Source organism: Aspergillus ambiguus, assembly GCF_047715705.1.
Source record: "Aspergillus ambiguus strain CBS 117.58 unplaced genomic scaffold BDV59scaffold_5, whole genome shotgun sequence".
Lineage (NCBI taxonomy): Eukaryota > Fungi > Ascomycota > Eurotiomycetes > Eurotiales > Aspergillaceae > Aspergillus > Aspergillus ambiguus.
The window spans coordinates 979,787-993,152 of record NW_027395518.1 but is presented as its reverse complement, the minus strand read 5'-3'; the positions used below and the strand labels follow the sequence as shown (position 1 = coordinate 993,152).

Sequence of the window (13,366 nt, the reverse complement as noted above, 5' to 3'; positions counted from 1 at the left end):
CGGGCGGCGCCAATGGCGAATAACCCAGATACAGGGAAACCCGGTAAGCGACCCAGGTAAGCGGGGGGCTGCGTCTGGCCAACATCAATGGCCGGCGGCCGATTCAGCTGGACCCACAGCAGTTACCCCCCGCGGCCGCCGTGCCGCGCTTCCCTCGCGGATAGAGCAGACGGCAGTCCCGAGCAGCCATTGGGCGGAGAGAGAGAGAGCCGACCCCTCCTTCCTGACCGTGGCGTGTCGCCTGAGCGCGCGCCATCACCTCCCCATTTCGGGTGACCCAGTTCATGGGCTCCGTGCCGCCTTCCTGCGCGCCAACACGAAGCCAATTAAGTTCACAGCCCAGCTGACAGCCGCCCCTTCGTAACTTCGTCGTAGTCATTCCCTCCTATTCTGGGGGATTTCGGGGGATTTGGGGGAATATGGGAGAGGAATGTCTGGGTAAAATTCTGCCTCGCGAGTCATCTCGAGGCTCAGATTTCGTCTGACCCTCCTGGTGATGATGATGTTTTATTTTTCGGGCGGGAGGGGGCTCACTGGGCTTTCTGGTATACCATTGGGCTCTGGTCCAATAGCCTAGTCTCATGTTTCCCCTTCTAAGCGGCAATGTTCTGTTTCGTACTAACCTCCTACTCGTCAAATCACTGCTATCGCTTACCCTTAATCCCTCCCACTCCTCTACTAGTACTTCGTCGTCCCCCTCTCTCTCCCGCTCCCCCATCTCGATCCTCCTCTGTCTTTCGATTTCGTCGTATATTGTTCCTCCTCCCTTTCCTTCCTGTGAAGCTGCCCGCATCCGATAGGTCGGAGCCTCCAGTTCCGCGTCTCTCCTTCGTCTGCTACCCGACCCCGAGAGCATATCACCCGTAGAATCCGTCAATTCTTTGCTTCCATTATCCCCCAATATCCTTCCTATCCGCTATTTTGGTTCATTATCTTTCATCCGCCCTACCGCCTATTCCATAATCGTCCCCTGTCGCGGCGGCTCCTCCTCACTGCGCAGACCGGCTCGACCTTTCCACCCTCTTGGTCTTCTTCCTCCCCTCTCATTCTTTTCATATTCTCTCCCTCTTCAACTGATCTCTACCTCTTTCTATTGGGCCCGATTTATCCCCCTTCCCCCGACGGGTTCGTGTTAGAGCAGCGCGGGATCTTCATATGATTCCGGGGAGCGCTTATTCTGCGGCGCGATCATTTACCCTCATGCCTCCCGTCTGACCACTGGTGTCGATTTGCTATCGCAAGCGGTGATTCCCTCTTCTCGCCAATTTTGCTGCAAATCCATCAAGCGACGATCTCTCGGCCCTTCGTACAAATCCTCCTACCTCCAACCCCCTCATCTACCCTCCTCCCAAAACGACCGACATCATGACGCCTCCCAACCCCGCGACAATTGGGAACGACCACGAACCCGCAACGGACCCCAAGGCGGATCACAGTCCCTCTCGCTTTACCGCCGTGAACGGGAAAGACTCTCTGGCAGCGGAGCCGTCCGCCGATGCCGCACCCCCGGGCAGTTCATTGAACAATGACGCCCCCGTGGACTCCGCAGATGGCCGGGGAAAGAGCGCATACGAGGACACTCCTTGTCAGCCCGAGGATCGCAACAGAGAAAACGGCAGCTTGGGAAATAATCCAGATGGCTCGGAATCTTCGACGCTGGGGGGCCCCAACCGGACCAAACGGAAGCGGTCAGATTCCTACGAGCAGGAAGACAGGCCGCGCGCCTCCAACAAGGACATCAGAAGTCCTTCCCATGCAGAGGATGTCACCGAACCGCAACAACCCTCCAACGGTGTCGGAACAACCCATCTGGAGCAGACCCCCAAACCCCCCAGCTCTGCGGCGCAGTTTAGATTGTCGGAAACCGAGGAGACGCGCCCTTCCCCAACCAATACTTCCTGGAATGATTACGACTCCCAGTTGGTCAATCAAGCGCAACGGGCACAGCAAATCGACGCGTCAGATGCGCAACTTGCCGAAGCACTACGTGAGGCCGGGGGTAATGATACCGTACAGAAGAACTGGAGTTCTTCCACACCCGGACGCCCCGAGGGGTCTGTAACGAATGATCAGCCCAGTCCCATGGCGACATTGCCTCAAGAGCGACCCCAGCCTGTGGCACCCAAAAGGAAGCGCGTGTTTAGCAACAGAACCAAAACTGGATGTATGACTTGTCGAAGGAGAAAGAAAAAGTGCGACGAGCAACATCCTGCATGTAAGTTCTGCCCATGACCTCTATTCTGACCCTGCGCCCCCAGTGGAGACAAATAACTAACCCAGCCCCAGGCAACAACTGCATCAGAGGGGGCTTCCTCTGCGAGGGATATTCTTCCCGAGGAACATGGCAAAAGCCCTCTAATTCAAAGGCTCCCGTCCCTCTGCAATCCAAAGAAGGATATGCGGATATCAGCGGCCAATATGTACATGAAATCAATCAACATGATCGACAGCAAAGCCTATCAGATCAGCTTGAGGCAGGAAAGATGAGGCCAATCGTTGTGGACGACACCGATCGTGCGGCGGCGCAATTTAGCTCCAGCCCAACAGGGGTAGGTTCAAATCGTGGGTCATGGTCAAAACGGACATGGCCGAGCACAGGCCATCCACCGTACGTCACAGACCATGTCGCCAAACCAGACTATCGGGAGGTTCCTTCCATCCACGAACTTCCCCGCGATGGCCATCCCAAGACAGATTATCAGATAGTCCCACCAATTCGAGAACTTTCACATGGCACGCACGGAAAGCCAGGAATGCCTCTCTTCCAAAGTGGCATCGATCAACGACCGTCTCTCCCGAGCACAAGTGCCATGGACACCAACACTCCACAGGCACAGGCACGGATGGCGTTAAGCATCGAGCATCAACTATCCGCCCGTGCTGTCTCCGGCGAAGAATCGGAGAAGGAGAAAATGATGCGCGGTGAGCTATATCGACCCTTTGACATCCACCTTGTGGAAGAAAGGGAACGGTGTAAAGCTGCTTTGTGGCGATTCAACAATGCATGCAACCCGATCTCTGGTCTCAGCGCCAAAGAACAGAATCGCCTGTTGAAGGAAATATTCGTGCCCCCAAATACCGTCGTCAGTTCGCCGTCCGGTATAACGTCGCCGCCCCGCCCTACGGGTTCGATCGGCCAGGGCGCTGTGGTTGAATCGCCTTTCCAATGTCACTACGGCTATAATGTACACATCGGTGAAGATGTCATGGTCTCTGAGAGTTGCCTTTTCGTTGACGACTGTGCCATCACGATTGGCGCGCATACATGGATAGGCCCCAGGGTCACTATCCTCAGTTCCATGGCCCATGCGAATATGCAAGAACGGAAAGGGTCCCAAAGCCGCCACCAAGGCCGCCCCGTCACTATCGAAGAAGATTGCTATGTGGGCGCCGGATGCACAATATACCCCGGCGTTCGCCTTCGACGTGGAGCGTATGTAGCTCCCGGAGAGGTGGTGAAGTCGGACATTGTGGCTTATGGCTTCCAAGGACTCAAACCGAGCTACATGTAATGAACTATATCTATGCTTGACTCTGTCATGCCCGCCTTGGCAGAGCTTTCTGCTTTGATTCTATTCCCGCCTCTGCAGTCTTTTGTTTTATTCCCCTAGTGCAGTGATCAGCTTTTGTTCATCCTACGTATTCTTCCCCACAGCGATTTCCCCAGAGCCCCAACATGTATTAAATGAGATACCTTCGCAATCTTTCTAGCTTACATGCCTGACAGGTTCAGGAGATAAATGTCTATCCTCAATGTCCAAACATGTGAATAATGCACTCAGGTTTGACTATGTATCCAAGAATAATATGTCTTTGCGTTTCATCCTATCGTGGTATTGTATGTGGCACTCAAGGTACTAGTAGATAAGTCAGGTGCTTTTTGGCTATGGCATCCATAGGAAAGCGCCCAACTCTGCCGGCTTACATGATCATCAATTTTTTATGTACAACATAAATCGTCTACGAGATATGCATATAACGCACAGAGACACGGCCTAGGCAAGCCAATCCAGGAACTCAGGCACAAAATAGCTCACCACAATCCCTGCTCCAGCCCTCAGAATTCCCTCAGTGCTTTCGAACGCCATGGCCTTCAAGTCAAAGACACCGGCCTTGGCCCCAGCATGGATCATAGCATACTCGCCACTAACCTGATAAGCGGCAATGGGGAGGTCTTGCGCGAGCTCTTTGGCATCTCGGATGATATCCAGATAACTACTTGCGGGCTTCACCATGATGATATCCGCGCCTTCGCCGATATCTCTCTTGATAGCGCGGCGGGCAAGCCCACGACCGCCGGGGGGCAGTTGATAGCACCTGCGATCGCCGAACGAAGGCACCGAGCCCGCGGCGTCCCGGAACGGACCGTACAGACAGCCACTGAATTTGGCGCTGTAGGACATCAGGAGCACGCGATGCGCCATGCCCGCTTCTATCAGCTTCAATTTGATGGCGCGGACTCGTCCGTCGTTCATATCGGACGGCGCGACACAGTGCGCCCCGGCCGCCGCGTAGGCAATCGCCACGTCCGATATCCGATCCACGGACTGCGCGTTGTCGAGGGTGCCGTCTTCGCGGAGGATGCCGCAGTGGCCATGCGACGTGTACTCGCACAGACACACGTCCGTCACGATATAGAGCTGGGGGAATCTCGACCGGAGGAGACGGATCGCCTGGACGACGGGGCCGGACGGGTCGTCGGCGGCGGTGCCCAGCGCGTCCTTCGCGGACGGGTGTAGCGGAACGCCAAACAGGATCACGGAACGCAGTCCTTTCTTGACGAGGGGCCGGAGGAAGGGGACCAGACGATTCAGGCCGCGGCGGTGTTGGTTCGGTAACGAGGGGATGGGGGTCTCTTCGTCGGGGTTGTCAGTGATGAATAGGGGGTAGATCAGCATTTCCTGTTGGTCGAGGCGGCGGTCAGCCTTTTGGTCCGTCTATGGGTCCCTGTGGTGTTGACGAGGACTGCCCACCTTGGTCAATTGCCGTTCCGCTTGCCATGATCTGCTCAGCGGGTGGCTGTAGCCCGAATGAAGCTGGCTGGAGATGTCGCCTGATATGCTGACACTGGTGGCAGTCGTGCTGGTGCAGGACCGAGCCGTCGCTTGGGATTGTACGTGGGATATTTGGGAGCTGCGGTCATCGTGACCGTCTCTGAATGCGAGATCAGAGACGAGGTTGGAGAAGGACATTTTGAATTGCGGCGGGGAGGCTGACAATCGCCAATCTGAGAGGTTAGGTGGCTGTCGGACAGACAAGACGCATGCGGTTGTACTATAGAACCGAACAGGCGTGCTTTACTGGGTCTGGGGAGTCGATGATGGACAATCAGTCAGGTGGGGGCGATGTTCTGATAATACGGAGTGATAAATTCAATTTGACTGCCGTTAGCCGAGGATGATACGCCCGTTTTTGGAATAGCGCACGGTTGATTTATAAGCGGACTGGGCTCAAACATGATTGGCTGAGGGGCACCTGTCCGATCCAGCTCTCAATATCTATGTACATCGAGGTACTGTATATACCGTTCAGGAGATATTGGGCTCTGTGGGGAGTCACTGTGGTTGGGATTGTCAAGGGTGACTTATATGGCGTTTCACCGGACCACTGTCCGTCACCCTCCGGAGAGTCTTATGGACAACCTGAACTTCGGCTTCGGTACCAGCCTTCGTCGTTGCTCCAGCTGTATCACCATCAGCTCCGCCGTAGAGGCCCCCTGTTCAATATCCTACCAGGTAGAAGAGTGTACCCCTTGTTTGATTGGGTGCTTGTGACATCATGTGTCAGCCACCAGTGGTTTGGATTGACCAGAGACCCCGCTTTGGACATGCCAATTAATTGGATTTGGTATGAGATCACGAGTACAAATGCAGCCATCTCCTTCCTCCTTGCCCGCTCCCCCATACAGAACATCGAACATCTCCAGACAATACCGTCACCATTATCGACCATCCTTCGGTGAATCGTCGAGTTCAACCAGACTGGCTCCGAGGAGAAGCTACTACGTTGGCCGAATATACTCATTGCAGGGAAAGCTGCACATCAATTGCAGTACAGTCCAGCCCAACTTACTGACTATCAGTACGCAGCCCCTCAATTCACCACCCCATATTGTCATCTTTGCCCTTCAGTGTATCTTCGGCCTGCTTGTTGCATTCTAAGGCATCGGGGTTCAGCTCACTGACCCCAATCTTTCGGAGGCGAGACTGGGATAATGTTTAGGTTTCCTGTATTGGGTTGTCATCTACGTTTCGTCTCACATCCATCAGCCACCCGCTAACCATTAAGGAGGGCCATCAGTCACCAATATCGAGTGCCAGGCCTATCACATCACATCGTGACCCTCCCATCGTTTGTCATCCGCCATAAGTGAGTAGGAGTTTTCCTTCCCTTCCGCTTTGAGCAACAGGAGTACATGACTAACTCCCATAGTGACTCGCTCCCATAAAGCCAATGACCGCGACCATCTGAATGACCGGGTTGTCCCTGACCTGCCCAGATATTTTGCAAAGTCCGGGCCTGTCGACGCCGACCCGCGCAAGACCAAAAAGGACGGTGGCGGGAAGGGCAACTGGTGAGCGATCGATACCCATATACAGAAGCACCTCGCGCGTGCTAACCATGGTTGTAGGGGCCGGTCGGGCGATGAGGTTCAGGACTATGACTATACCTTCACAAACGCCCGTCGTTATTCTAACAGCAGTACCCAAGGCATCGCAGATTTCAGAACCAAGTTCGAGGCTGTCGAAACCGAACCCGTCTTTGAAGAGCGCCTCCACGGTCCTTCGAACGAGGATTCCCTCGACGGCAACATAGTAACTAAAGTGGACAGCACTAGCAGCAGCTCCAGCAGAGCCAACGACATGAACAAGGTGTGATGACGAGCGGCTAAGATCTTAGTTCCAGGTGTGCATCAGTCAGCCGTCATGGGCATGTTGATAATGGAACCTGCTCCAAGGCTAAGAAGCGAGGCCTTGCTTACATTGATCCGGTATGCTCTGATCTTTGAATCGGGCTATTAAAGATAAAAATACATGACAATTGTTACCCTAAGCTGTTGTTTGAAAAAGACATGTACCTGGGCCGTGAAAATTTTATGATTCGACCTCGCGACGCCAAAGAAATATGGATTCACTGTCCAACAGGATTAAAACATGGTAGCAATCAAAGCCAACTCAGACGTGCTTTCTCACTCGACCCTCCTGTTGGCTCCGGAGATTGAGCCGCAGGCTCTTTTGTAGGGCCGGCCAGCCCAGTAGCATGAGTGACAGCCTCTTCCCCAGACGCAAGGAGATTGGTAAACCAAAATCCAAGCTTTCCGTGTTCGATGTAGCGGCTTAAAATATCACTTTCCTTTTTGAAATCCTGCGTGATCCGACCACGTTGCTCCGCACGGAAACGCGACGCAAGTACTTCTGCATCTGATTCGTTCAGCAAAACCTCTTCCGGTGAGTTTGGGATATAGAGCGAGGGCTCGCCGCCTTCGCTGTGCCCTGCTGCGATATTAGTCTGCTGCAAAGCGGTCGCATGTCGCGCGGTATACGTACGATCTCCAAGGCAGAGGCTCAACGTGCGGAAGAGCGAAGTATCGTAGGCAGAAGATTCAGACTCGCTCCCCAACCTTTCCGCTGCCTTCCCAGTTTCCACCCAATCGTCTTTGATCATGCATCTCCGCCATATCAGCCTTTGCATGGCTGCATGATAACGAGAGTCTTGTTGGGAACAAGTATCAAGCCGGGAAACGCGCAGAGCCAAATAAAACTCCTTGCCTAGAAGTTCGTTTTGATCGTATTCCGTAACTTGAGTGGGATTCATGAGCGTTAAGAAGTCGATTAACCGCTCGGCGCCAATGACTTGTCTTGCGATCACCATCCTGAGTGTTTCGCTGAGAAGCTCATGCAAGGATGGTCGGTCTCCGGCAATCGTTTTCCCTAAATGGTCAATTGCCAAGTCAAGCTCTGCTTTCTGATCGATCGCGCCTTGCAAAAATGGAGAGATGTAGGCATATATCACTTCTTGAACCGCGTCGATCTCTGTCAAGTCCTCCAGTCGACGAATGTCAGAGTGGATAAGAGAATCAGCCGGGGCAATGCTCTCTTCCCAAGTTGCCAATTTAGCAAGCTTTGCTATAGAGAGTTCAACCCGATGAGTCCACAGGTCTGTTTCGTGATCCATGGCCAGGGTCTGCAATGAGTCTGCAGCAGCGTTGTATTTGTTTTCGCCAAGAACATCATTGATCCAGGCCAGCCGGGAGTACGCTGGATGCTTTCGCAAGAACCGGGTGATGAAGGGTTGGAATTTCCTCATTGAAAACAGGATTCCTGACTGGCCCATTGATATTTGCCGTGTAAAGAAAGCGTCTGCCCATGGTTCGCCGAACTTTTCAAAATAAAGTGAGATTTTTTCGCCAATTTGGTACGGATCGCGACCAAGTGCATCAGCGCCCCCGTCCAGAAGGTCGGAATTGTCCTCAGTCTTTCGCTGGTCTTGCAGTTCGATTATCAGCTCCACCAAAGCGTCCATATCGCGGAACTTCTCCGCCAGCGAGATAGCCTCTTCCAGCTGACCGATGCCTGCTAGTTTGAACAGCTGCCACTTGCGTTGCTTGATGTGTGATTGTTCAGCTGCAACACTTTCATCAGCGAGCTTCGAATCTTGCTGAGCGGAAAGCCAGCGAACTCGCTCAGTGTGCATTTGGCCAAGAACACGCAGTTGCCTGCTACTATTCTTGCTAATCTTGGACACAATCTGATCCTCCGGCATTTCAGAGTTTGAATTTCTTTGTTGGATCCAAGCCCGGCAGCTGTCGAGTTCCAAATCCAACAAGTGACCGGTTTCCATGTAACTGATGCTTTGAGACGTCCAGAATTCCGGGAGGCCATTGTAGCCGGTCACCAATACACCGTCCTCCAAGTATCCGTCACCAAGTCCATATCGACTAGCATGTTCATCGCGGAACCTAAAAGCGGTCTCCAGGACAGCAAGAGAGAGTTCACTGGCCTCCAATATCTTCTCGGATATTTTTCTTCCTTGCCTCGTGGAGTACCCCTTCTGTGGTTTCACAGCATTGAATATCCAGGGTACAATATGTTCCATGCGGAAGGTATCATAGAGGAACCAGTTGCGTACTGGGTCGTCACCTTCAGCTCTGACTTTTGTTTTGAACTTCTCACTCATTGACTCAATTACATGAGTTAGGAATGTTTTGCCTTTGTTCTTTCTGGCGTCTTCTTCTATCTTCCAGATGGCTCTTTGGGCGGCGATTTTTTCTGCGCCCCAGAGCAGCTCCCACCATGTCTGGCGATCAAACGCTTTGTTTTGCTGTATTAATAACGAAGCAAGATCATCAAATGCTTTCGCTCTGGATCTCAGATTCTGGTGGATGGAGATTGCGGTTGTTGGAATAAACCTCGTTGTGGATCGCAATAGGTCCCCACAGATATCCAAGGCAGCTTGCTCAATCTCGTTAGCTGGGTAGTCCAGGCTGGCCCTGCTGTCTAGATTCAAAGGGTTTCCTGATATTGTGCCGTAAAATATGGCCTGTTCGATTTTGTGTTTGGCAGTGATCTGAGAATCTTCCCCGTCGGCATCCAATCTCTGGCGAGGCAAAGCTGAAATGCGAACCACGCCGAAGTCACGAAGCATGAGAAGACATGCAGGGTGCGGATTTTCCGTACTTTGGTCCTCAAATCCGCTGCCCAGTACTTCATAGCTTTTTCCAGACCGAAGATTGATTGTGTCATGAAACGTCTGAGGTGCTCGCTCAGAATCAAGTAGAAGCTGCCTACTTGGCGAGTCCGTGACAGGGGCCAGCGATAGCAGGATTATCGATTGTCCAATTAGCACAAATGCTGTGTCGCCGGGCCTTGGAAGTATCAGTTGCGGCTTTGGATATTCTGTGGGTGCGGGGATGCCGCGAAGATCAATAGATTTGATAGAGGAGACACTGACTCCCTCGCACACTTCAATTTGGGCCAAAAACAGCTCGTTCGGGGCTGTTCTTTCCGGAGCGACAATGACAGATAAAGAGACCGATTGCTGTCCCTCGGATGGCAAGTTATCAGTGTGATCACCGGGCGTAACTGTGAAATCTAAGACCCTCAGCTCGTAATCGCCGGTTGAATTAACGAAATTGGGTCCCAGAATGTTGCATATGTCGGGCTTTATATCCAATTGTTTCTTGAGCACGCTCCCATGGTTCCAATGTGTGTCCCAAATCTCGAAATGCCCGGTAGAGTTGGCAATGATCACATCGCGCTGCCCTCTTTGATGCGATTCTCCGGCGCGAACGGCCACAAGGTCTTTCCTTCCAAAGCTACCACCAAGAACATTCTTCAGTCCACTGAATAAACCCATTCTGCCGCTGCCGAAAGAATTCGAAAGGAAATGGACAGTTATCTTGGCCTTTCCCTGGGAATCTCTCACACTGACATGGGCAACGCGTCCGGATGAGAGTGTGAGGATTACGCCAGAAGGCTCGCCATTAGCAATGTCCGTGACAACTTCACCAGAGAGCAAATTCGGCACACATCCCTGGAGGCCCGTTTGCTTTTGCCTAGGCAAACCTAACGATGCGGCACTTGAAACTGTCTCCCAATACACAATCTTTCCTGTCCGACGCATAACAACCATCAGGCCAGGGACTCCAGCCGTGACTGTGGATAGAAGAACACCAAGAGGCGGGGCGTTGTTGGGTTCTCTGCAAGTATCGGGTATGGCAAGTGTAAAGGTATCCGCAGGAGAAGGTGACGAAGCCGAGATCGAATAAGGCCAAATTATAGCTTGCGACTGTGTCAATGCCAATGCGTGGCCGCAGGCGGTGCTGAAAAAACATGTTAAATCGCCTGCGGTAGAATTAGCATACGGAATATAGAACGATCCATATTACTTGCCTGACTGTGAGCTTCGAATTTGGTCCGGCAATGCTGGCAGTTGGGCTACCGTGTAGAAATCTGTTTCTGACTGTCGTTTGCTGTTAGAAATGAAGTCCAGCTGTACGGTAAGATTGAGAGGAACGAACAAGTAACGCAGTTCCATCAATTTCATCTCCTTTCTTTCCTGCCTTCTTTAAAGATCTAATCGGGAGTTGATTGTGCACGCCGGGGCTATCTGACGAGGCAGATATAACGCCATTGTCGATAGTCAGTTCTGCTTGATCCAATGCATCGTCGCGAGGGCGATCTCCCGGGCGTTCGGAGGAATCTGACGTTTTCTGACCGAGGGTAGAGCGCTGTCTTTTAGCCCTGGGCGGCTTGACCGAATCATCTGAGCCAGTACGTTGACGCCTTCTAGGATTGCGCTGGGAGGACGAGGCCGACCTAGGTAAAAACATTGCTGAGCTTGGGAGGAGTAGTTTGCAGTCGGGCGATTGAGAGAAAAGGGTCTGCTTTAGTCCATTGGATATTGACAGGCTGCAGTTGGCTAAGAGAGACAGAAGCCTTATGCGCAGAATTGTGTCAAAACTGATCGAAGTAGCGTACCAGAGTAAGACACTTTCCTCTGCTTCATCTGCGTGCTTGCCTTGAGGTCTTCTGCTGCTCGCGCGGGAAAACAATCCAGAAGCACCAAAGGCGGTCAGTCGCGTTTGGATCACGTGATGAGATCCGAGTTCCCCTCTTTGGGAGATCATATCGTGAGGACACCACCAGAACAAAATGCCAGTGTATCGGTTTCCTTTTATTTAATCCATGCATATCTTGTTTCGAGATGTTGGAACACAATGCTCGCATGTTCTACTGGCTATGTTAAGAGACATCCCCAACGGGCCACTTATTACCTTGGATGATTTCTAGAGACAATGTCGTCTCCGATCTTCCTGAAGCCTACATACTATGCAACGCATATGAAAACAGCATTGTACCATGCCCACCATTGTCCGCGATTAGCCAAGCGACGATTGCATTCTGTCTGCACGAACAGGCCTTTGCGCACCGCGCTTTTCTTCCCTGGTCTGATCTATCCCTTCTTGCTGGCTTGTAGCTTTGGAACTGACATCATTGGTAGGCCATGGGGTACAACGCGTGGGCATGGTATCCTCTTGGGTCAACAGTTTTCCCACGACCGCTGCACAGTTCCTAGACGACATGGATGCTATTTTGGGCTTTCGACTGTCTCGAATTATTTCCGAGGGTCCGAATTCTGAACTGAACAAAACGGAGAACTCTCAACCCGCGATAATGGCGACGTCAGTGCTTATTCTTCGGATATTGGAAAAGCATTTTGGGTTTGAGACGAGGTCCCGTATGGACGTCACTCTTGGACATAGCTTGGGGGAGTTTTCAGCATTGATTGCGGGTGGTTATCTCGATTTCAGTGATGCGCTGAAGTTAGTCCGCCGTCGGGCAGAGATAATGGCCCAATGCACGCGGCGTGCCCATGAAGAATCCAATGAAGAGTATGGAATGGTGGCTTTGGTTTGTGAGTCTGACCACCTGGAAGGATTGCTCAAGACAATCCATGAATTCCTGGGCCTTGCGCCCTCGGGCTTGAAGGAAGACACCACTTGCGGCACGCCACCAATTGAGCAAGTAATGGTTGCCAATATCAACTCTAAGAACCAAATAGTGTTAAGTGGCAGTATGGAAAGGATAAGAACTCTTCTTATCCAGCTACGCCAATTTGGCGGCCATGACCCTCGTGCGGTCAGGTTAAACAGTGAGAGCCCCTTTCACAGCCCTATAATGGCACCCGCGGCAGAGTACATGAGACGCGCTCTTGACGATATTCGAGTCAATTTTCCAGCTGATATGCCGTGCATATCGAATGTCACAAGTCTCCCGTTCAGATCGAAAGAGGAACTCAAATGGTTACTGTCCCAACAGTGTGTCGAAACGGTTCGATGGTGGGAAAGCATTCGATATCTAGACCAAGAGCGAGGTGTCAAACGATGGGTCGGTATTGGACCTGGCAAAGTGGGGAGGAACTTGGTTGGAAAAGAAGTGGGTAAAGTCACGGCCAAAGGTGGTGGCGTTTGGGCAGTTTGTGATCCTCGTGAGGTCGAGGAGACTATACGTGCGCTGGAACAAACAGAGTCTGATCTGACGTGTGATTGAGTTTTCGCACATGGACCTGGAACATGACCTCTTACACGCCTTTGCATTCTTTACGGAACTATCATCGCAATTATTATTGAGCGTTGAATTTATGCGGTCCCATTGGATGGAACCCCAATATTCCAAAAGTCATGGCAAGTTCGCCAATTGTACATACCTGTCTTCGATATATACTTCTGAACCGGCGAAATTTAACCTCAGCCGCCCGAACTAATCCGAGTACGGGCTGCTTCGAGAGTCGATTGAGCCGCAAATGAGGGATTAACTGGATTAAGGGATTTCGTGTACACAGTATGTTTGGTTATCAGTATATG

At 52.1% G+C, this 13,366-nt stretch overlaps 6 protein-coding genes across 6 annotated transcripts; 4 read left to right on the top strand and 2 right to left on the bottom strand.

Annotated features, from left to right (window-relative positions):
* Positions 1–12: 12 nt before the first annotated feature.
* On the top strand, positions 13–364 carry BDV59DRAFT_199535 (uncharacterized protein; the record flags this gene model as incomplete). The annotated part of the gene is made up of 2 exons (XM_073693384.1): positions 13–43; positions 123–364. 2 exons carry the CDS (start codon positions 13–15, stop codon positions 362–364), a joined length of 273 nt encoding a protein of 90 aa, XP_073551100.1.
* Positions 365–1,365: 1,001 nt separating this feature from the next.
* Positions 1,366–3,512, top strand: BDV59DRAFT_199534 (uncharacterized protein; the record flags this gene model as incomplete). Its single annotated transcript, XM_073693383.1, has 2 exons — positions 1,366–2,215; positions 2,287–3,512. 2 exons carry the CDS (start codon positions 1,366–1,368, stop codon positions 3,510–3,512), a joined length of 2,076 nt encoding a protein of 691 aa, XP_073551099.1.
* A 241-nt stretch (positions 3,513–3,753) lies between these two features.
* On the bottom strand, positions 3,754–5,456 carry BDV59DRAFT_133034 (porphobilinogen synthase HEM2). Its single transcript, XM_073687010.1, has 3 exons — positions 5,427–5,456; positions 4,974–5,350; positions 3,754–4,901 (listed from the first exon to the last, which is right to left on the bottom strand). The coding sequence occupies exons 2-3, from the start codon at positions 5,190–5,192 to the stop codon at positions 3,996–3,998; spliced, it is 1,125 nt and encodes a 374-aa protein (XP_073551098.1). The 5' UTR covers positions 5,193–5,350; positions 5,427–5,456; the 3' UTR covers positions 3,754–3,995.
* An 811-nt stretch (positions 5,457–6,267) lies between these two features.
* Positions 6,268–7,021, top strand: BDV59DRAFT_133016 (uncharacterized protein). Its single transcript, XM_073687009.1, has 3 exons — positions 6,268–6,373; positions 6,433–6,574; positions 6,632–7,021. Coding segments are annotated over exons 1-3 (390 nt in total). The 5' UTR covers positions 6,268–6,372; the 3' UTR covers positions 6,879–7,021.
* On the bottom strand, positions 6,991–11,532 carry BDV59DRAFT_132981 (putative nuclear pore complex subunit Nup133). The gene is made up of 4 exons (XM_073687008.1): positions 11,021–11,532; positions 10,893–10,962; positions 7,548–10,844; positions 6,991–7,493 (listed from the first exon to the last, which is right to left on the bottom strand). The coding sequence occupies exons 1-4, from the start codon at positions 11,330–11,332 to the stop codon at positions 7,165–7,167; spliced, it is 4,008 nt and encodes a 1,335-aa protein (XP_073551096.1). The 5' UTR covers positions 11,333–11,532; the 3' UTR covers positions 6,991–7,164.
* Positions 11,533–11,642: 110 nt separating this feature from the next.
* Positions 11,643–13,280, top strand: BDV59DRAFT_132939 (ACP S-malonyltransferase). The gene is made up of 2 exons (XM_073687007.1): positions 11,643–11,948; positions 12,004–13,280. Exons 1-2 carry the CDS (start codon positions 11,798–11,800, stop codon positions 13,050–13,052), a joined length of 1,200 nt encoding a protein of 399 aa, XP_073551095.1. The 5' UTR covers positions 11,643–11,797; the 3' UTR covers positions 13,053–13,280.
* The last annotated feature ends 86 nt before the right edge of the window (positions 13,281–13,366 follow it).